The 21,955-nt window shown below is 40.7% G+C and overlaps 1 protein-coding gene across 1 annotated transcript; it reads left to right on the top strand.

Moving 5' to 3' along the window:
• Nucleotides 1-1,910: 1,910 nt before the first annotated feature.
• Nucleotides 1,911-21,641, top strand: ric8a (RIC8 guanine nucleotide exchange factor A; the record flags this gene model as incomplete). The annotated part of the gene is made up of 14 exons (XM_083973463.1): nt 1,911-2,006; nt 6,978-7,025; nt 8,843-9,056; nt 12,041-12,192; nt 12,297-12,377; nt 13,425-13,524; nt 13,728-13,915; nt 15,083-15,177; nt 15,277-15,427; nt 16,268-16,363; nt 16,466-16,610; nt 17,401-17,545; nt 20,496-20,615; nt 21,500-21,641. The coding sequence occupies 14 exons, from the start codon at nt 1,911-1,913 to the stop codon at nt 21,639-21,641; spliced, it is 1,773 nt and encodes a 590-aa protein (XP_083829589.1).
• Between the last annotated feature and the right edge of the window lie 314 nt (nt 21,642-21,955).

Below are 21,955 nucleotides of genomic sequence, written 5' to 3'. Positions count from 1 at the left end.
AACTGCAGCGTCTGTCACTCAAACAGTCGCTGCTCAGCGATTGGCTGCGAGCCTATCGATCAAACCAATTCTCGAACTTTCATTGGTTACAGGGTGTGTCAGTTCAAGACGTCATTTTAGTGAAGCTCGAATGCCGTGTGTACCGGAAGAGCGGAGTTTATAATGTTTCGTTTACTGTATTTCTCTAATAATAAAATGCGGTAATATGAGAAGTTAAGAATTCCGTTCAGTATCTTCATTTGTTGTTAAATCCTATTTGGGTGAAATCGGGGGAAAGTTCAACATTAGTCCCACCCGCACGTTTTCTCTGAATTATAAATCGAACATACTCGCACAGTTCGTGCACGCCCTTAGTTCGTTGAGAAACGCCCAAGTACTGAGAGTGGTGGTGAATGAAACGATTTTCACCTTTGCTAGATATATGAAAAGGCAAGTCACCAAGTGAACATGGATATTTTTTTCTTGCCCTGATCAATACTCAAAACCATAATTAAAATTAACAGCTGAAGCCTATTCGTAATTAGCCTATATGCATGTCCCATAAGGACATAGGGCAAATTGAATGGTCACACTGTCTTTTTTCACTGATGTTAAACTAATAATGTTGAACGAATTGTTTGGCTTTATAATGATATAACTGTAGGCTATACGGTTCAATGCTGAACAATAAACAAATTAAACAATAAACAAGGCATACAACAAAAATAATTTTGGTCTATTTTCTGATGATAACTGTAAAATGTGTTGACACTCCCTGTCATACATGCACACACTTCCATGCTCATCAGTATATAGAATGTACAGTAGCCTATAAGTTCACTATAAAGAATGTAACAAAGATATCCACAGTGTAAACAAAATATTTAAACTTTATTCATAAAGTAGCCTGTATCTGTATTTGTATTGACTCATGAACATTTAGGAAATGTCAAGACAAACACATCTAGCAGGAAATGTCTTCTTCTTCTTCTTCTTCTTCTTCTTCTTCTTCTTCTTCTTCAGACTATAGGCTACTTGCAACACATTCACACCAAGGCCCAAAATAAACTCAATATGAAAGCCAAAACAAATTTGTTCAAACAAGAAAGAGCTATCATATCGAGACCACTGTGACTCTTGAGGATTGACCATAGACTGTATAGGGATTGACCCAGGTTCCTCATTCTCTTTTTTCTATACCTTGACCAGGGGCTACTCAGTTGATTGGACAGCAGTGTGGAGATGGAGATGGAGAAACTTCCTCCACACACTTTGCCATAAATCCCAGACCAGGGGAGAAAATATCTGCAGTGATGGAGATCAGACATAAATAGCCTACTAAATCAATCAGGCTAAATGAAACTTAATTTGTACAGCAGTTATGCCATAAAGAATAGGCCAACTTTAAGAATCCTCACCACATTTACACTCCATTATAACTGACAGTAAGTAGTAATAAATAAAAGGGAATACAAATGACACAATGTTAATCCATCCATCCATCCACTAGGCGCTCATCCACGCACAGACACAATCACGCTCACTTTCACACCTAAAGGCAGTTTAGAGAGAAACATAGCCTGATGTTCAGACTGTGTGATCAAACATATCTACCTTCTTCATAATAATAATGGCAATAATAAGAATAGCCTAATAAATATAAAATAATAATAGCCCTTCGTGAACTCAGCAAATTCGTTCCGTCGTGTGGGGACACTAAACGCAGCATTTATCCTGCACAAATCCTCTCCTCTCTTAATCGCCTCTCGCCGGCTGTCAGGGAGTCAGCGAAGAGACATCATGCAGTCATCTGTGGGCGGTGACAGACCATAGCGTGTTTAATCTGAGAAACAAAGATACAGACACAGACACACACACACAGACAGTCCCTCTCTGACGGTGGATCCAGGAGGAATCTCCAGCTAGTCCCGATGGCGACGAAAATGGATTTGAGTAGCATCATAGAGCAGATGGAGACGGGGGAGCAGGACGCTGCGCTGCTGGCTCTACAGAGCTACAACAAGGAGGTAAACATGAGCACGACAGTCAAAGGACAACACCTAACACACGTTCAAACTTTATGTCAGCTACCAGATGATATTAGCTCGATCGCAGGAGACATGGGATGACTGTAGCCTAGGGGTTTTAACACTACGATGTTATCATCATCATCAACATCATCATCCCTGGAAATCTTATTGCACCATCTTTGATCAAACGCTCTTTATGACGTGTTAAATGCAGTGACAACATGAGCGACACAGTTTGCTTTTGTGTTTCCACCACTGAGTCTTAACCACTGAAATACAAATCAAGGTTTATATTGTCTCCTGTAAGATACACTAAACCAGTTAGAGGGCTTAATTGATTCATGTTTGTGGCCGCTAGGGGGCAGCCGACAAAACTCTTAACCGTATAAAAAGAAACACATAATAAATATAAGTCCAGTAGGCTATAATGAAGTGCAGATTGGTTTTCATCAACTTGTGAGAAAATGTCTCTTTAGCTGCTAATACCTCAATTTGCTCACCAGCTGCTCTCTGACTGTGTGTGTGTGTGTGGTGGATAGGCTACTGTTTACTGAGTGGACAGTGGATTTTGTCATTAGGCTACAGCTGACTGTTCCAAAATAGGAAAAATCCCAAAGTTCAACTTCTGCTCTTAAAAGTGACTGGATGGCAAAGTTTAAAACATCTTAGCTCCCAGTTGGCCTCTGAAGGGACCTTACATCCCATACACACTCTGTAACCTGATCATAATAACCTCCTATATAATTTAAAATACCACTTCCTGTACCACTCAACACTAAACTCATTCGCTGAGAGAAAATGTCCACTCTGACCAGCATTTCTGTCATTTTCCCCTACCCTTTGAAACACTTCACAATAACAAATACATCTCCTTTGTGTCTCGTTAAAGTTTATTGTGTCAAACTGGTTCATCATCACAGCCTATATGACCGTGGGCGAAAAAACAGTGACTACATCTGCTGCTCTCTTCAGCTGTTATGCACCACTGGATGTTTTTGTGCCTCCAGCCTCAGGGGGCAGTAATGACGAGGAGGCCACAGTGGGAAACATGACCTTATAAAAACAGACATTGACACCGTACACAAATGATTTACGCTTGATCAGTTATCACTTATATTTGTATTTCCAAACAGTGTTTTTCATTTTCACAGGAAGAGAAGATTCAAGGAGTGGTTGATTTGACTGACACGCTTGCCTTTAACTTCCCCGGGTATGCTAAAGAGCAGCTGCATGTGTCCCAGGCTTAAGGACATGCAGTGCTGCTTACCTGCGGGGTTAGCAGCGCTGCATGCTTCTCTCAGACACAGAGCCTTTAACCATGTGGGAGTTGATCTCAAAGGCAATAGGATTAGATTCTCTGATACACAAATAGGGATTCCTCCAGCCCGGTCAGATCCTACTCTACTAAAGCGCTCTCAGAGAAGAGGAGCTTAGTGCTGCAGGCGACAGACTCTGCCATATAAGCTGCTTGATTCGCTCTACACTTTCTTCAGTATGTGCTGTTAGCCAGATGCTTCAGGATCATTTCTTAGCTATGACTACACAGTCCTAACACCAGAGGGGAAGTATCACATGCACAACAAGAGAATTGTTTTACTTCCTTTATTATTATATCATATTTTTTCATTCCATAGTTGAGAATTATTGATTCTGATTGGCTAGGGGAGAAGATGAACCTGTTTTTCCAATACTTTATGAAGTGGAGAGTTGAGAAAATTTTATTTGTTACAGAAATAAAGCTTACTGTAGAATAATTTGGCAAATTAAATGCATGGCCTTTTTTCAAATAAAACATTCAATAGAATTCATGTGTACAAATGTGTGTGTTGGGGGATAATTCATGAAAAAAGAATGAAGCAACCAGCTGTGTCTAATAGTATCTATCTATCCACCTATCCATCCATCCATCCATCCATCCATCCATCCATCCATCCATCCATCCATCCATCTGACTTATCGAATGATCATATCAAATGACCACATTCATACCCTGAAGCCTTGTCAGTATTGTTCACATTGACATGCTGTCAGCAGCTTCATCCTCATTATAATCCCAGGGGTTGGTCAGATTGTTCTGCAGAGTGGATATTGACTTAGAGATGCCTGTTTCTGCTGGTTGGCTTCTTCTTAAGGACTTTAGCCTTCCACTTATACGTAGTTAGCCTCCCTCTACTTTGTGAACAGCTCGCCCACTGTTCACATACAGTATGTGGCCTTTTGTTCACTCAGTTGAGTTGCAAATTGCTCTCTAAATTAAAACTTATTCCCAACAGTATTATGTTGGGAAAATAACTAAATTATATTCTGTTTCAGCACTGCATATCACTCCTCTCATAGATCACTGGCATTTTACAACACAATGGACATGTGGACGAGAGAGAGGACAGGGGAGCTTTAGGTTTAGAACATTTTTATCCCAAAAATTGTACTGTAGAAACAAAATGTCTGGCATTTGACACTATTGATTTAGTTGTTATGCATGAACTCTTCTGAGAGTTGTGAGAAAGATATTTCTGAAGTGTGAATGGCTTCAAAGTGACTGAGAGAATCTATAAAAGGAGATAGGCTGTCAGATTCAGATTCAGTCGCCAGTGTCAGATTAAGACATGGGTGTCAACCTTGGGAAAAATCATTATGAACTCAGGTGTGAGACCTTGTCAACTTGTAAACAAAGATCTTGTATGAACAAAATGATAAAACAAGAGTATAAACCTGGTGGAACATGTATCGGTCCTGGGCAGACTTCATGTCCTTGTCCAACCATGTGCCTTGTTCTCTCCTCATCCTGTTCTCTCTCAATATTCAAATGTAAATTAAACATTTGAATATTCAGGAGAAGCATATGTGAAATTGACCTTCAACACAAACCAAGGAGAAACCACTGGTCATACAATGTGCACACCTGTTATCAGAGGTGTGGACTTGGACTTGAGACTTGAGACTTGACTTGGACTCGAGTCCCGATTTTGATGACTTAAGACTTGCTTGATCAAATCAAAAAAAGACTTGGACTCGCTTGGGACTTGAGAGCAAAGACTTGAGACTCTACTTGGACTTGAGAGCAAAGACTTGAGACTCTACTTGGACTTAACCCTCTTGACTTGAATTCAAGTCAAGTCACAAGCAGCAAGCACAAATATTAAAATATTTAAAAAGGTGTCACATCGATGTTATACTGCAGCAGCCAGCCAGAGATGTTCTATATAGAACCCACTCCTGTTATCAGTCTTGGCTGTGTAGGCTATAATTAATGCCGACAATTCCTACCACACACATAAAGATAATCTGGCTGATTTTGCCCCGATTTCCCCCCTTCGGACCAAAGACAAAAATCGCCCGATTATCTTGGCTCTTAAGAGTATTTTATGAGATTCTCCTGTAGTGTGTGGTGTGTTAAGATTTAAATTCTCCCAACGATCGGCTCATAAAATGGTCTGCGGCGACAATCGTAAATATTGAACATGTCCAGTACGATTGTTGGTCGCAACAATCGTGACCGTTTGGATCAAAAGTCGGCTTGTGTGTGGGGGGAAGCCGACCATCTCGAGTCACCGGCTCTGCGGAATGTGACGTGAAATTTAATGTAACCAATAAAGAAGCAGCTGACTGCAGCACACGTAGCATAACAAACCAGTGTGGCTAACGGCTCCATGGCATGGATCTATATAATACATCCATGCACCATGGCTACCATCAACAGAGTACGTCAGATCACGTTTGATCACACAAGATTTCTGGCGTGTTACTGTACGTCAATTTTAAATAGCTTTATTGGCATGAGAAGGCAGTGCTTATATTGACAAAGCATATCACAATAGAATATTAATAAAAATAAATAGATGAATAAGTGGCAGAACATAAACAAGAAAATATAAACAATTGAGGCGTGATCATGATCTTTACTTATCATTAATTATAATTGATTTGTTTGGGACTCGAAACAAAAATCTTAGGACTTGGTTGGGACTAGAAAAAAAATCTTAGGACTTGGTTGGGACTTGGAAAAAAATCGTAGGACTTGGTTGGGACTCGAAACAAAAATCTTAGGACTTGGACTTGACTTGGGACTTGAGAGCAAAGACTTGAGACTCTACTCGAGACTTGAGAGCAAAGACTTGAGACTCTACTTGGACTTGCAACATAGGGACTTTCTCCCACCTCTGCCTGTTATGCATCATGTCCTACTGCTTTAAAGCAGAAGTAAGCGGAATGTTTGTGTTATTATAAGTCTTAAATAGTTCTATCTTCCGACAGCAATCACTTATATAGAGTGTTTGGTCTGAAACACGGGTCTGTCAGTCAATCTGCTGTGCTGTAAGCCGAGGAGAAAACTTTCCTTGTATCCTACAACCTTTATCCAATGAGGAGAGAGAACGGCATAAAGGGGCGGTCCTCTCTGTGTGTGCAGCCAAGGGATGCGCGTGAATGTGGTGACGTAGGGACGAGGGCGGGGACTGCTAACTCCATCTGCCGACAGGAAGTTAGCCAAAACCACCGGATCGCTTACTTCTGCTTTAATTTAGCAATATGTTCATGCTATGTTCAACCCATTGTTGTAGAAAGAAACAAGTAGCCAGTAACCAGACAGATGAGAGACAATAGCAGCAGGCACAGCAAAAAAAAAAAAAAGTCTGATAAGAAATAAAGTATTTCTCTCTCTTGAAACTATAGGGCTTTTAATTTGAAATGGGTAGAGGTTCAAACAGGAGCAGTCCAAAATGAGAGTTTGTACTAAAATATAAATCTGACAGATGTCAGCAAAGGAATTATAAATGAAGACCTTGCGGTTACTTCTTCTATCTTTAATTGTTATCAGAGCTTTAAGATTCACGTGTTATGTTTTCTGTTTCTTCTCCTCTCTTTCCTTCTCTTCCTTTTTATCCTCTTCATCTGGTTTCTTCTGTTTTCTTGCCTCTTCGTCCTTTCTCTCATCTCTCATGATCCCACCTATGCCTTTGTGTTCTTCAGATGAACCAGTGCTTTACATTCAGCAGAGAAGAACAGCAGGAACGAGAGGTACTGACACTTCCCACTCAACACTGACTCTGTGCATATACATGTACTCACTGCTAGTGAATGGAAAAATAATCACAATTCTCTTAATGGTTTCACAAACATTACCACTCATTCTAGTTTTGTCACACAAAGAAGATTCAAAGGAAAGATTCCATAGCTTCAACATGCACTGTATTTATTTGAGGTTTTACTGTCAGGTTTTGAAGTTCATAAAATATTTATCTAAAAACCTAAAAATATGTAAGAAAAATCTCGTAACTTGCAACTGCACTTTCCTTAACATCGGTGCAGATACACATTTACACCGACACCTTTTCTAACATGCTGTCTCTCCCTGTGTGTGAATGTCTGTTGTCTAGGAAGAAAAGTTACAAAAGGTATGAATAAGAAATCAACGTTACACCTCTCCCTTAGAGAAACAGAGCCCACAGTTAACTCCAAACCTTTTTAAAGTCCCTACAACCAAAAAATGAGGAGGTGAATTGGTCCTAATGAAAGGAATTAATTGCAGAAGTTAAATCATGGAAGGAAATTTCACTGGTTTTGAACTGACAGTGGGTGTTTTATCTCTCAGTGAGAGATTGATCCAAGATAAAATGTGAGTGTTTGTGAGTAGACATGCTGGATTAGTTTGCTTTCCTCTTAATCAGTTCAGAGGCTCATTTAAAAAAGAAAAAAGAAAAGAAAAGATTGCAACACAGCACAATGCAGAACTTATCTTCTGAGGCTGTATCATGTTCCACCTGATCTAAATGCATTCTCAGCACCTTACACCTACTTATGTAGGTGCATATTATTCTCTTGATATCACTTTAAACAGAGTGTAAGATACAGCCCTGAGACACAGTGTATGGGCTATATTAAGTTTTGATGAAATTTGATCTCTGAACTGATGAAAGTGAGTCACTGGTAGTCTAGAGCAATGAGCATTAGAAGAGTGTTTTAGAAATGTCCAATACTCAACACATTCAGACATTTGTTACTGCTTTCAAATCTTGTATAAATCTCTGAGAAGAATATCTTTTATTTTTTTTTATTTTATCATGCTATGTGATGTTTTTTGCAACCTCCAGAGCAGCAAACACCTGTTTGGCTTGTTTACATCCACTACATAGTGACACAAGTCTGAGACTAGCAAAACAACAACTTAACAAACTGACAATGTGTGTTAAATTATTGTTCAGTGTAGTTTACCCAGACAGCAGAGGATGAAACAATGAGGGGGGGAAAAGAAAGTCGAGTTAGTTCAGTGTTCAGGTTCAGGTTCAGGTTCAGGTGCAGATCACATGCTTTCACATGCCTTCGTTATCCAACTGACACGTGCACGCTTTGAGCATTCACCTTCACTCAGAATGCACAAAGATATTATGCAAGACAGCTTAGCAGACGCATTTATCAGAGCCAGTATTAGCTGCCTGCATTGGGCCGCTTCGTCAGCCGGACGACATAGGCTATGTTTCTGAAGAACTGTCAGAACAGAAATATCTCAGTTCAGCATACATTAAACTGCAAGGCAGCAGCAGCATAGATCCAGACGTCTATATATCACATGCATTAAAAATCCCGTTCCCTCTCACAGATTTGGCAGTAGTTGAAATATTCTGCTGTCAGGTTCACTAAAAACGTCACCGTTCAGATTTACTGAGCAATCAAAGCTGTAACCTGGTTCCTTTGTGATTTGTATATGTCACAGCATGAATTACACATACAGCCACACATGTTAAGCTGAGCTGGACACTTGTTTTCTTTCTGAATGTGTGAACCTTAGAAAAATCAGTACTAACCTCTCCACCACTGACACATCTGTTGTGTGACAGCATCTGGGTGAGTTGGTGCTGGGTTTCCTGAATAGGGAGTTGCAGCCTTCCTGTTTGCTGGCATGTCTAGAAACAGTTCGTATCCTGTCCAGAGACAAACACTGCCTGGACCCCTTCATCAACCGCTCCGCCATGTCGACTCTGGCCCGCTACGCTGGCATCGCCGTGGCTGGCCCCTCCACTCCCACCCACAACAAGCCGGAGGAGTGCCAAGGTAATTCCTGTCAAACATTTTCATTTTGCCACATTTAAAGAATGCCATCCTGGTGTTTCTGTTGTGTTGTGTCTCTTACAAAACTCCCCAAGTCCCCTGACACTTAAAGAAATAAACAAGTCCCATTAGTTTAGTCAGTGTTCAGGTTCATGCTGCATGCAGAGATTGCATTTAGAGGTGGTTAAAAGGTAACACTTTATTTGACGTCTATCTGTAACGCATTAAAACCATACTTACATTGAGTTATAATGCAGTTATAGCACTGTATAACTATAGTTATAAACACTCATAAATGATCATAATACTTTATAACAATAATCATAACACACTATAAAACATTTTATCATGACTTATAAGGTCAGGTATTATAATATGTTATAATTGTTAGTAACTTGCTGACAATGCCCACATCAATAATGCATTATAAATATAGTTATGTGTTATAATTGGCTTATAAATGTGTAAAACTATTATAAACACCCATAAATTATCATAACAGGACTTTATAACATTAAGCATAACACATCATAGAGCATTTTATAATGGCTTATAAGATCAAGTATTATAATAATTAAGTATTATAATACTCTATGATGTGTTGTGCTTAATGTTATAAAGTCTTATGATAATTTATGTGTTTATAATGATAGTTATACACGAAGACAATAACACATTATAACTATATTTATAATGCATTATCGATGTGGGCATTGTCAGCGCGTTACTAACAATTATAACGTATTATAATACCTGACCTTATGAGTCATGATAAAATGCTTTATAGTGTGTTACGATTATTGTTATAAAGCATCATATGATCATTTATGAGTGTTTATAACTATAGTTATACAGTGCTATAACTGCATTATAACTCATTATAAGTATGATGTAAATGATGTGTTATAGAGATAGGCTTCAAATAAAATTTGTTACCAAAAAATATATAATCCTAATTAAATGTTGTTGAAATTGAATATACTGTATATCTGTAAGATGGTTGGCTTGTAGTATAGTTTTAAAATTGACATTTCTAATTAGGGCCACGGGCAATCGCACCGGGCACTGGTCCCAACAGCTATGAAATAGCCCGGGCACTACTGTTATTGTGTGGATTTTTTCCTAGTTATTATTTTTCCACTTCCGGCCAACTTTCGGTTCGCTACTAGTTATAACAAATTATATATCAAAACGTGCGTCCTGATCGGGATCGGTGTGCTAAAAACTGCGCAAAATTTTGCATTGAAGTCAATGGGACGGGCGGGAAAAAAAGAGCGAAAAAGACCAATCATTGGAGTTTAACAAACGTCTACTGCTCAGGCATACTTTCACCTAGAGACTCCATTTAAACTTTAAACAGTAGACACAAGTCTTGTGTATTGTCGTATTACTCCACGTTTTGATAGGTCATATAGTTTTTGATCAATCCCTGTTCAATGACCATGATCATTTTTGGAGAAATTATGAGATTATAATGGTTGTGTATTGCACGGAATGTTCGTGTCAGAGCGCATGACATCATCGGTTAGAGTGGGAGAGATGCCAGAAAAACTCCAGATTTATTCTCTTTCCAAACTCCAAACGGCCACAATTTACACTCCACACACATAATTTTTTCAGAATTTGTAGACAAACTTGTTCTGTCACTCATCATCTGCTCAAAATATCAGAGAGACTTACAGAATTTAAACTCGGAGCCTCTTAGTGCGGCCACGTCTGTCTCTGCTCCTCATTGACTCCAATACAAATATTTTCTGAGAGAAGCAGAACGGCCTGATGTTTTAAAACTGCCATCCTCTCCAAAATATTTACTGTAGAAACACCAAATCGTACCAAAATTTTCAGTAAGTCCTTAGAGCAATGTGATCTGTGTTTTGTTCTGATAGGAGTTACCGTTTTCTCACGCTAAGCCTAAATGTGAGACCGGTGCAGAGGCAGAAAATCGCTCTTTTTCTCCACGTTTCTGTCTGTCTCAGCCTGGGGGGGGCCCTATCGCCGTGGTAACCTCTGTGATTCTCAGGCCAGAGCTCGTTAACTTCATAAACAATCCACCTGGCGCTCGTTTAAATGTTTATAAACACAGACACAGCTAAATCAGACTGACACAGGATGCAGCTCATAGTCACACACACACAGAGACTCTAGAACCAGCTTCATGTGATTACAGTTACACACACACGCACACACACACACACACACACACACACACACACACACACACACACACACACACACACACACACACACACACACACACACACACACACACACACACACAGGTAACCTAATGTGGTTACAGCTCCTCCATATCAGTGCTTATAGAAAGATGATCATGTGTCTGTCTGATCAGCTCTGTCTTGACCTTAAGATCGTGGGTTTGATTCCCATGTTGACAGAGATGGCAAAACCGGCAGTAGCCCCGTGGGCCTTTCAAAATTTCCCGAGAGGAAATTTTCTAGTTTGCAACTGTAATATTTAATTCAGTCTTTTATACAGTGGCCCTGAGAGAAAACACATGTGAACAGACACTAACAAAATATCAGAAAACATCAGTGTAACTACACATGAGCTAGAAATACTCACAACAGAAGTGTTTCCAGGAGAGTCTGGTCAGGGTGGTCCTCACCATAGTGATGTGTGTTCAAGGTCAGCCTGTGGTCCTGCATGTCATCCTCTCTGTTGCTGTTGGAATAAAGGCAGAAAATAGTGTGTTTTACATTTAGAAGTTACAAAGCCAAGGTCATCAGTTTTTGTGTCCCTTTCAATTGTATTGTGAGTATTTGCAGCTGAATCACAGTGATTCTGTGTTTGGATTTCTGTTTTATATGTTGCTCACAGTTCATGCACAAAACTGCTCATTTTTGTGTCTACCCACTCTTCTACCAGCAGCTATGTTTATCGTCTGTCTCTTCTTCTCATGAGACCTTTATCCTAAAAGCAGTCTAAATATAAGTTGAACTTGACTTTCGCTGGATTTCTCTTCCTAGTGGAGGGGGAGGAGGGAGAAGAGGGGGAGGCAGCTGATGAATCCAGTGAGGTGAAAGAAGCCTCCCCTCCTTCAGAAAACCCTGACCAGGAAGTGATTGTCGAGGCTCTCAAGTCCATTTGTAACATCCTGCTACACAATCAGACGGGACAGGTCAGTCTCTCTCTGCTCTGTGTCTCTTTATGCCTATTTACATGAAATCCTCAGACTGTGTTGATGCTAATCTATGATATCTACCTCTGATGGATGGATGACAGGTGGTAGCTGCAGATCTCCAGTTGATAAATGGCGTGGCAGAGAGGCTGAAGCAGTGTCATGATCCCACCTGGAACCATGAGGTATGGACATTGGTGCCTCAAAGCAAGAGAATCATCCATGGCAGTGTGTTGTTCCCATGTATTTTAGTGTGTTTGCATGTTTTCCCACTATTGTCCTAAGTCCTTAGTTTTCTTGAGCTGTACGATCATGGGTCCAATTTTTAACCCAGGTACAAATGTTTTTATACATCCACACTGATGGTTGTTATGGCAGGAAACATGTCACTGGATTGTCCATCTGTCCCATTTTCATGAACTCAGCACCCCAGGAAGGCTCTGAGCAAATTTTAAAGGTGTTCAGAAATGGCCGTTTGTCCTGTTTGTCGCGCCTCCTTTTACGAGTTTCCACAAGTTTACCCGAGTAAGGAAAACAAATTTGATTGGTCGTTATCGAGCGGGCGGGATATTCAATGTTTGGGGCAGGGCCGAGCTCGGTGTGTGTGTGTGTGTGTGTGTGTGTGTGTGTGTGTGTGTGTGTGTGTGTGTGTGTGTGTGTGTGTGTGTGTGTGTGTGTGTGTGTGTCTCAGACGTTTGATTGACGGATGACGGATCCAATATCACTGGCTGATGAATCGGGAGCAGCGTGACGCATAATTCATGTGCCTGCATTATCCAATGCGAAAAAAAAACTACTCTACTTTCATCACGGATTTACGTTATTTACGAAAATAGAATTTTGCATAAAGTTTGGGCTACATCGTCTGATAGATGATTATTACACTAAATTTATGACCCAGAGTGGAATCAAATTCATTTTTCTTTTCTGTACAGCTTTAACTTTGACAGGTTCACTTGGACTCAAGGGTGAACTGATGAGACTGTGTTGGTCAAAGGTTAAAGTGACCTAACAAAATATTTTGTTACAATTTCAATTAGTCCGGGTAGACATCTACAGTAACTGCGGAGGAGCAACAACAAATACATTCATACATGTCTCAGACCAAAGCAGCTGAATGGTGCATGATTTGGCCCCGAATGAGTCAACAACTGTAAAACAGGAAGTAGTCTGTTCTATATTTAGCCCCACTCTGAAGATGGACTGTCTGTGTCTCTGCTGTCTCTGTCCAGGTGCGTTTCTTTGACTTGCGTCTCACCTTCCTGCTGACTGCCCTGAGAGTGGACGTCAGGGCAGAGCTGGCCCGGCAGCTCCACGGCGTCAATCTGCTAGGTAACCACACTAACTGTCTGTTACCACAGTGACCTGGTTAACTAACACAAGTTATACGTTACAAGACTCTAAATTCAGCAACACATACATGTAAAACAATACAATGATCAAACATCACTTGACAATCTTTTATAAGAAGTAAAGGATTTTGTAGACAAACGGGACAAAGAATCAGTCTGTACCTCCTGTGCTGTGTGTCCTAGGCAACCAGCTGGACGCCACGCTGGGTCTGTCTTGGCCAGACACGTTGGAGACTGCGAGGGCAGGATTAGAGGACGTCCCACCTGAAGAGCTTCCCCCACTGAGTCGGCAGCAGACAGAACTAGCTATGGAGATACTGAAAATATTGTTCAATGTCACGTTCGACACAGCGAGGCGCAAGATTGACGAGGTACCAAAGATAATCTAATCATTTCAGGCATGTCGTTATCAATGTTATACTGATCATTGTGAATTACATTGTTAAAAGTCCTTAATTCTAATAACCAAGTTTATGTATGTTAAAAAACACTTTCTGTGTATGAATTTGTAACAATACAACACTGTCTAATTTAATCAAAATATTTGAAAATATATAACTTTGGCCAGATAATTAAAGGGATAGTAGTATTTTTTTTAAAAGTGGGGTTGTATGATCTACAAATAGCCCCTAAGTACTTTAATTGCAGTAGAAGACTCTCTGCACTCCTCCCGTTAGCAACACCAGCCCATAATAGCCCTGCCCAGAGATTTACAACATACAGTGTTGTGAACAGACCCAAAGAAACGGCCTAAAAGAGGTTTTACCTGAAAAAAAATACACAGTTCCATTGTTCGCTATAATATAATTTTTTCCAGCCCTTCAAAGTGCAGGAAAAACGCAGTTTTTATTTGGACCTAACCAACTCACCTATCCCTCCGGCCCAGGGTTAGCGCCCGCCGATCAGTAGTTGGTTAGGTCCAAATAAAAACTGCGTTTTTCCTGCACTTTGAGGGGCTGGAAGAAATTATATTATAGTGAACAATGGAACTGTGTTTTTTGGCTGTTCACAACACTGTATGTTGTAAATCTCTGGGCAGGGCTATGGGCTGGCGTTGCTAACGGGAGGAGTGTAGAGAGTCTGCTACTTCAATTAAAGTAGGCTACTTACGGGTTATTTGTAGATCATACAACCCCACTTTAAAAAAAAATGCTACTATCCCTGAAGGAAAGGTCTAGAGGTAATACAATTTATATTGAGGTGGGCATGAATGTCTGAACCATGTTTTATGCCAATCAATCCAGTAGATTTTGAGATATTTCATGGAACAGAGTCCAGAATCCATTCGTCACCCAATGTCATCACAGTCCACCCAATGGCTGTTGAGACATTTAATGCTGCCAAAAATGTCATACGTGAGGTGACTTTCTTTCTTGAGACCATCAGTCAGGTTCAAATCGTTATTGATACACTGACTGGAGAAGATCAAATGGTCACTATAGCAACAGGAAAACTTGCAATACAAAAAATTAGGGACATACATAAAATATTTAGAGAACACCTTAACATGCATGTAACTGCAACATGTGTATGTGAAGGAAGAGGCAGCAGAGTACAGACGTCTGGTAGCCATCCTGAGGCACTGTCTGATGAGCAGCGCAGACGGAGACGAGCGCACCGAGGAGTTCCACAGGTAGGACAACACGCACTTTGCTTCTGTTGCCTTTTTTCTCTGCTCATTGATTACATGAATGATACAGTCATTGCCCCTCCCCCCACCTCTTTTTCTCAGCCATACTGTTAATTTGCTGGGTAACCTCCCTCTGCCCTGTTTGGATGTGCTGTTGATGCCCAAGGTGCAACAAGGCTCCATCGAGTACATGGGGGTCAACATGGATGCTGTCAACATGCTGCTGGAGTTCATGGAGAAAAAACTTGACCGGGTAAGACAAGTCCTCCACCATGACCTCTGTTGTTTGCCTACATTTTAATGGATGTAAAATTATTAAAATTGACCACAGTAATATGTTTCACCACTAGGTGGAGGTGTGTGCTAACTGCTGGATGAAAAGCTCATGTAAAAGCAGCAAAGATGCTCTATGAAAATATCCTCTGTGAAAAGTCCACAAAAAGAGATTGGTGAACTAATTCACTGTAATCAGTGGCTCCACACTAAGATTCAATGGAGCATGTAACAAATTACATTCACATTGATAAGAATAATTCTGGTTTATTATAAATAAGGTCATATATAATTTTGGTTAAGATAACGCTAGCGTGAGACCGGAAACAAAACTGCTGTGGTGCTCCGCCCAGCCCTCCATCCATGTCCTCTTCCTGTCCACTGTCTCAGCTAAATAAATATTTAAATACTTAACTGATGAAACCACTTGGACAACTTCAACTTTCAACTTTATTGTCCCCAAAGGGAAATTCATGTTGCAGGAAGGCAAAAAACACAGAACATATAGAGCACATCCACACAAACTGCACAACATTGAAATGGCAAGTACCCCAGAGGGCAAACTGGGAGCTGTTCCATACAATCGAGGAAATAAATCAATCAATAAATAAGTGGAGTGTATCATAACTGTTTAGAATTTGAATTAAGTTGGGTAATGGCTTGTGTTATGAATGAGTTTTTCAATCTAATGCAGGAATCAGCAGATGATACTATCTTCAAACCAAGATGCCGGAGCTCGGCTTGCTGTTGTAGTCCAGTTGACTGCTCGCATTTGTTGTGAAATTGTTTGAATGTAAAAGTTTGCTGGTAATTTCAAAAGGGACATAAGCTGAAGGAGACCCTTCTCCCATCACTGAACTTACTGACTGAGAGCTGCCGCATCCACCGAGAGACCAGGAAGTTCCTGAGGACAAAGGTCAGTGCCAGGCAAATAAAATCCATCATCAAGAGATTAATTATCAATGCTCCTTGCTTTTTGATGGCTCAGGTATCCCCATGTGTGTATGTTTGTGTTCAGGTGCTGCCCCCACTGCGTGATGTGAAGAACAAACCAGAGGTGGGCAACGCCCTGAGGAATAAACTAGTCCGCCTCATGACAAGCATCGACACTGACGTCAAGGACTGTGCTGCAGAATTCCTCTTTGTTCTGTGCAAAGAAAGTGGTGAGGAAAATATATATCTTGACAAATCATGTTGATTTCTGTGACTGACTTTAAAGGGATAGTATCATTTTTTTAAAAGTGGGGTTGTATGATCTACAAATATCCCCTGAGTACTTTAATTGCAGTAGAAGACTCTCTGCACTCCTCCCGTTAGCAACGCCAGCCCATAGCCCTGCCCAGAGATTTACAACATACAGTGTTGTGAACAGACCCAAAGAAACGGCCTATTTTCGCAGCCTAAAAGAGGTTTTACCTGAAAAAAAAATACACAGTTCCATTGTTCGCTATAATATAATTTTGTATGTTGTAAATCTCTGGGCAGGGCTATGGGCTGGCGTTGCTAACGGGAGGAGTGCAGAGAGTCTTCTACTGCAATTAAAGTACTTAGGGGCTATTTGTAGATCATACAACCCCACTTTTAAAAAAAATGATACTATCCCTTTAAGACATTGACCATCACAACTGATCAAATGTACAATTAGCTATGATTGAACAAACATGTTGTGATTTGAAACCCTCGCCATGTTTAAAATCACTCACCAGTGCACATGTTAAAATGATTGCCCCTCCTTTAGAGAAATAAATCTTGTCCAAAGTATAAAGATTTGACTTTGACCGTGTGGATAATAAAACCTTGGTCCTAAACCCAAATCTTGATACAGTTTGGTACAGCTTTCACTTTAATATTCAGAGACCTTTACACCAGCCTGCACTGGATTAAGTTGTGTCTCTTAATGTGTCCAAATGCCGCTGCTATATTAACAGTAATATCAATATGTTTTCTATCCAGTTTCAAGGTTTATTAAGTACACTGGGTACGGTAACGCTGCAGGTCTGCTGGCTGCTAGAGGACTGCTGAGGGGAGGCAGAGACTCTGGAGTCTACTCTGAAGATGAAGACTCTGAGACTGAGGAGTACAGAGAAGCCAAGGACCAGTCAGTACCACCTCAACTCTGTGTCACACTAACTCACTGTCTGATATGTTGCGTTTAATTGCACCTTTTCCAAAAACAACATTTGGTAGTTTTTAAATGAGCTTGGGAAGCATCATGATGAGAGGCCTGAAGCAGCTCACCTGACTCCTTTTAACACTAAGGAGCAGCTGCTCTCCTCTCCGCTTCTTACCTCATCTCTAAAGCTTTGGTTAACTAACACATGGACACCTGTAGACTCCCACAGACTCATACTTATTTTCATTTAAACTTTTAATACATTTTATATCATCTGTGTATTCTATGGATATGCACTATGAATCAAGGTGGATAGAGGCAGACCTCACAGTCAGTCACAGTCCTTAAGAATAGAATAGAGTAGAATAAGTACTTTATTGTCATTCAAATACACAGTGTGCATAATAGAACGAAATTTCGTTTCACTGACTCTTGGCACAAAACAAAAAATATGTATATATATAAATATAAATAAATTAAAAACAAGACAAGTGAGGTCGGTCAGTCAATAAAGTGCTCTGTGCAAATGAAAGTTAAAGGAGACATATTATGCCCCTTTTCCACAAATTAAAATAGTTCCCAGGTGTCTTAAAGACATGTCTGTGACTTGCTTTGGTCAAAATACCCCAAGGATCAAACATCACAGCTCTTTTCATCCGCTCAAAACAGCCCTGTTCACAACGGCTGGTTCCAGTGCCTGTCCCTTTAATTGCAAATGAACCACTGCTTGCCCCGTCCTGCCCCGCCCTGCCCTGCCCTGCCCCGTCCCGCCCCGCCTGTTTTCCAGTTCCTGTGCAGTCTGTACCCTAGTAAATTAGTGCCAAGGTATTCAGGTAACATATTGACTGGTACGCCTACACCAGAGTCTTGCGTACACTCTGAGCTCATCCTCCTTGAATCTCATTTTGGCCTCTTGAAACTGAAATTGTACCACTAATCAAAGGTGATGATCAAATAAGAGTTTGGACATGAACTGAAAGGTAAACATAGAGCTTTCTCTTCAGGCTCTCCTCCCTGGAGAAAACAAATGTGACCATCCACCACACACACACATAGACTGGGTGAAGAGCTGTTCTTCCAGAGTGAGAGGTTTCACAGGAATCTGTCTGAGAGCTCTCCCAGGGAACTAAGCACTTAAACATCTTGGTAATTGGATAACTGTGACCACACTAGCCACAGTCTGTCTGACCTCCTAATACCTGTCTGCAATTTCAAGACACACCTGAACCAACCAAGCCCCAAGATTTTATCACCTCTTCACACTTGCTTCCACAGCAGCTACATAACAGTAGGACCCTGTGAGGCACTAGAGAGTGGTCCAATCAGAGTTTTTGAGCTCAAGCTTTCTGAGGATTCAGGAGAACACCATGGAGAGGTGTGAGCTGAAGATAGTGTAAACAGAACCTCATGATTGGATTTACTATCAGCCCTCCAACCCCTGATTCAATTCACTGCCAGCTGACAGCTTCCATTTGCTCCTCACCTGAGTCTCCAAGACATGAGGTTTGCAACAGCAAAGTCATCAGTTAAGGAATTATCAGTTAAGGAGACCAGGTATACTTACCAGCTTGAAGATAGCCTTTATTGTTGATAGGTCCAATGAAAACAGACCAGGTCGTTCCTTCCATTGCAGGTTCCTCTATTGATGCCTGTATGGTAAATAGACTGTATATGGAGCTTTTCTTAGTCTTATCAACCACTAAATGTGCTTTACAATGGAAAAAAAAATCCTACACACACACATTCAAATGTGCACTGACCATTTGATTAGTGGACAGTCTGCTCGAAGGAGTCCCATCTTCTCTCCAGAGACCAGAAACCCTGATCTGTTCCAGTTCCAGTCACCAGTCATTGGTCTCCTCTCAAGTAGATGCCTCTGTTCCAACATACTTAGATGCATCAAGTGAGGTCATTATGTGCATCACAGAACTGTCTATACCCTCACATCCAATAGACCAGGGGTTCTCAACTAGTCTCACTCTGGGACCCACATTTTCCCATGGTCATTAAGTCGCGACCCACTTTTATAGAATTCAAACCAAGAATTTTTTTTAAGCCTTTAAAAACTCATTTTGCTCTTTATTGAGCAAAGTGCATTTCAGAGCACATGAATGAAACTGAGGAGGACCATGACAACTGCATGTACGGAAGTGAATAAAAAAAAATCAAACTGCACAAAATGGAGACCAACAAAACAATATATTTGACTTCTAATGCATCTCTGCATTCAGAGCATATTCACAAAAGTGAATAAATATCAAATTGCACAAAATAAAGACCCACAAAACAAAACAAGATTCACTGCATTCAGGCCACATTAATAAGAAACTCATATCTTTGCATTCAGAGCAAATGGAGCAAATAATAAGAAACTGAGGACCATTACAACTGCATGTGTTCACGTGACGCGTGCCTTTCAAAATAAGTGATTTTTCAAAATAAAAGACATAGGCTATTAAATATTATTTACTTTTTTGACCAGCTGTCCGCGACCCATCCATCCTTTTGGGTCCTGACCCACCAGTTGAGAACCACTGCAATAGAGTTTGGATCCTCTTTTTTTTTGGCTTTTTCATGCCTTTATTTGACAGTACAGTCGAGAGTGACAGGAAATGGGGAGGCAGAGAGAGGGGGAATGACACGCAGGAAAGGGCCGTCCGATGCGGGACTCGAACCGGGGCCGCCTGCATGAGGACTATAGCCTCAACACATGGGGCGCCTGCTTAACCCACTGCACCACTCGGCGCCCCAGAATTTAGATCCTTTTTGCACTAGCTCCGACATTCTCTGCACCAGTCACATGTTGAGCTGTTAACACAGCTCAGCTGGGTTGAGAGCAGAGATGACATTAAATTAATTAACTTTGGAACTAAAGATTATTTTTGATCTAGTTTTTGTAAAATGTTGCCATTTTCTGTTTGTCTTTTGTCTCCAGTATAAACCCAATAACAGGAATCGTGCAAGAGGATCAACCTAATCCCATGGAGGGAATGACAGAGGAGCAGAAGGAATATGAAGCCATGAAGCTGGTCCAGATGTTTGACAAACTGTCCAGGTTAATGAGCACAGCACAACACACACAAACACAAACACATACATACAGTACAGGACACATGCACTGGTTCAAACTCCCACATTTGTCAGAGTTTGGAATAACTGGACCGAGACACAGAAACTGGTATGGCAAGGTCATTTATTAAACTCATGGAGAAAAGCACCAACTGAGCACCAACACAAGGGACGAATGTAGACGATCCAACAAAGGGCAACAGGAAAACACTCAGGTGAAATACACGAGGGACAAACTAGAGACACAGGTGGTGCAATCAGACACAGGTGAGACGCATGAGGTCATCACTGGAGGGAAAGGACAGGAAGACAAGACAGAAACTTCAAAATAAAACCAAAATTCAACCGGGAACGAGAGACACAAACCAACTCCATGTTTTTTATGTTATTTCAGAAGCCGAGTATAACACTAAAATATACAGCAATCAGTACTGCCCCTATGGCACTGAAATCCTTTCACTGAAAATATGTTAATTCAGTATCTATTGCATTAAAAAATATTTCTATATTTATGATGAATTTGTGGTATTATGAGCTGAGAGTGTGATGTCGTTCCTGAAAGGCTATTTTTTATGATGAAATCAGAGGAAATGCAATGTGTTTGTCAGTGAGTGCAGCTTATCAAAGCTATCATATCATTCATCAAAAGACAACGGTGTTTTTTGTAATTTACTGTCATGTTGCAGGGATTAAGGCCAGGGCTAACACAGTACAGACACTGTGTTGTTTGGTTCTGATTCACTGTATAAATCAGTATTTTGTGTGTTTGTCAGTGTTTTAAACAGGATTGTGTTTTCAGGAGTTATTCCTCCACAGCTTTTAGCTCCTTCAAACCTGCACTCACTGGATTTGAACCATCCTTCTCTGCAGGACCAACCTGATCCAGCCCATGCAGCTTGGTATGGACGGGAAGATGCGAGAGATGACTGCAGAGGACATGTGTAAACTGGCCCACAATCCTTTGTTCCAGCAAGAGGAACCGAGGAACTCAGACAGTGAAAATGAGGGTTAAAGACAGAAGTTTGAAATGCAGAGACAGACAGATTTAAACCCTGTAACAGTCACAACTTGTTATCTACAATATTCACATGCCACAGGGTCCAGCCTCTTCCTGTTTGTTTGATGTTCTGATGGGGGGTGTGAAGTGTGAACAGGTGGGATTAGTTTAGGCAGTTTGAAGGATCATATCACTGTTTTTTATGTGTACCAAAACACCACTGTTTTACTGTTTTCCAAGGTTTAGCACTAATCTATTTCCTTCCACTCATTAGTTTCAGTCCATTTCAGGACTGTATGGAGACCAGTGTAAAGGAAAATATTAAAATG

Source organism: Trachurus trachurus (genome assembly GCF_905171665.1).
Source record: "Trachurus trachurus genome assembly, chromosome: 6".
Lineage (NCBI taxonomy): Eukaryota > Metazoa > Chordata > Actinopteri > Carangiformes > Carangidae > Trachurus > Trachurus trachurus.
The sequence above is the reverse complement of the archived record's forward strand: the minus strand, read 5'-3'. Positions and strand labels throughout refer to the sequence as shown.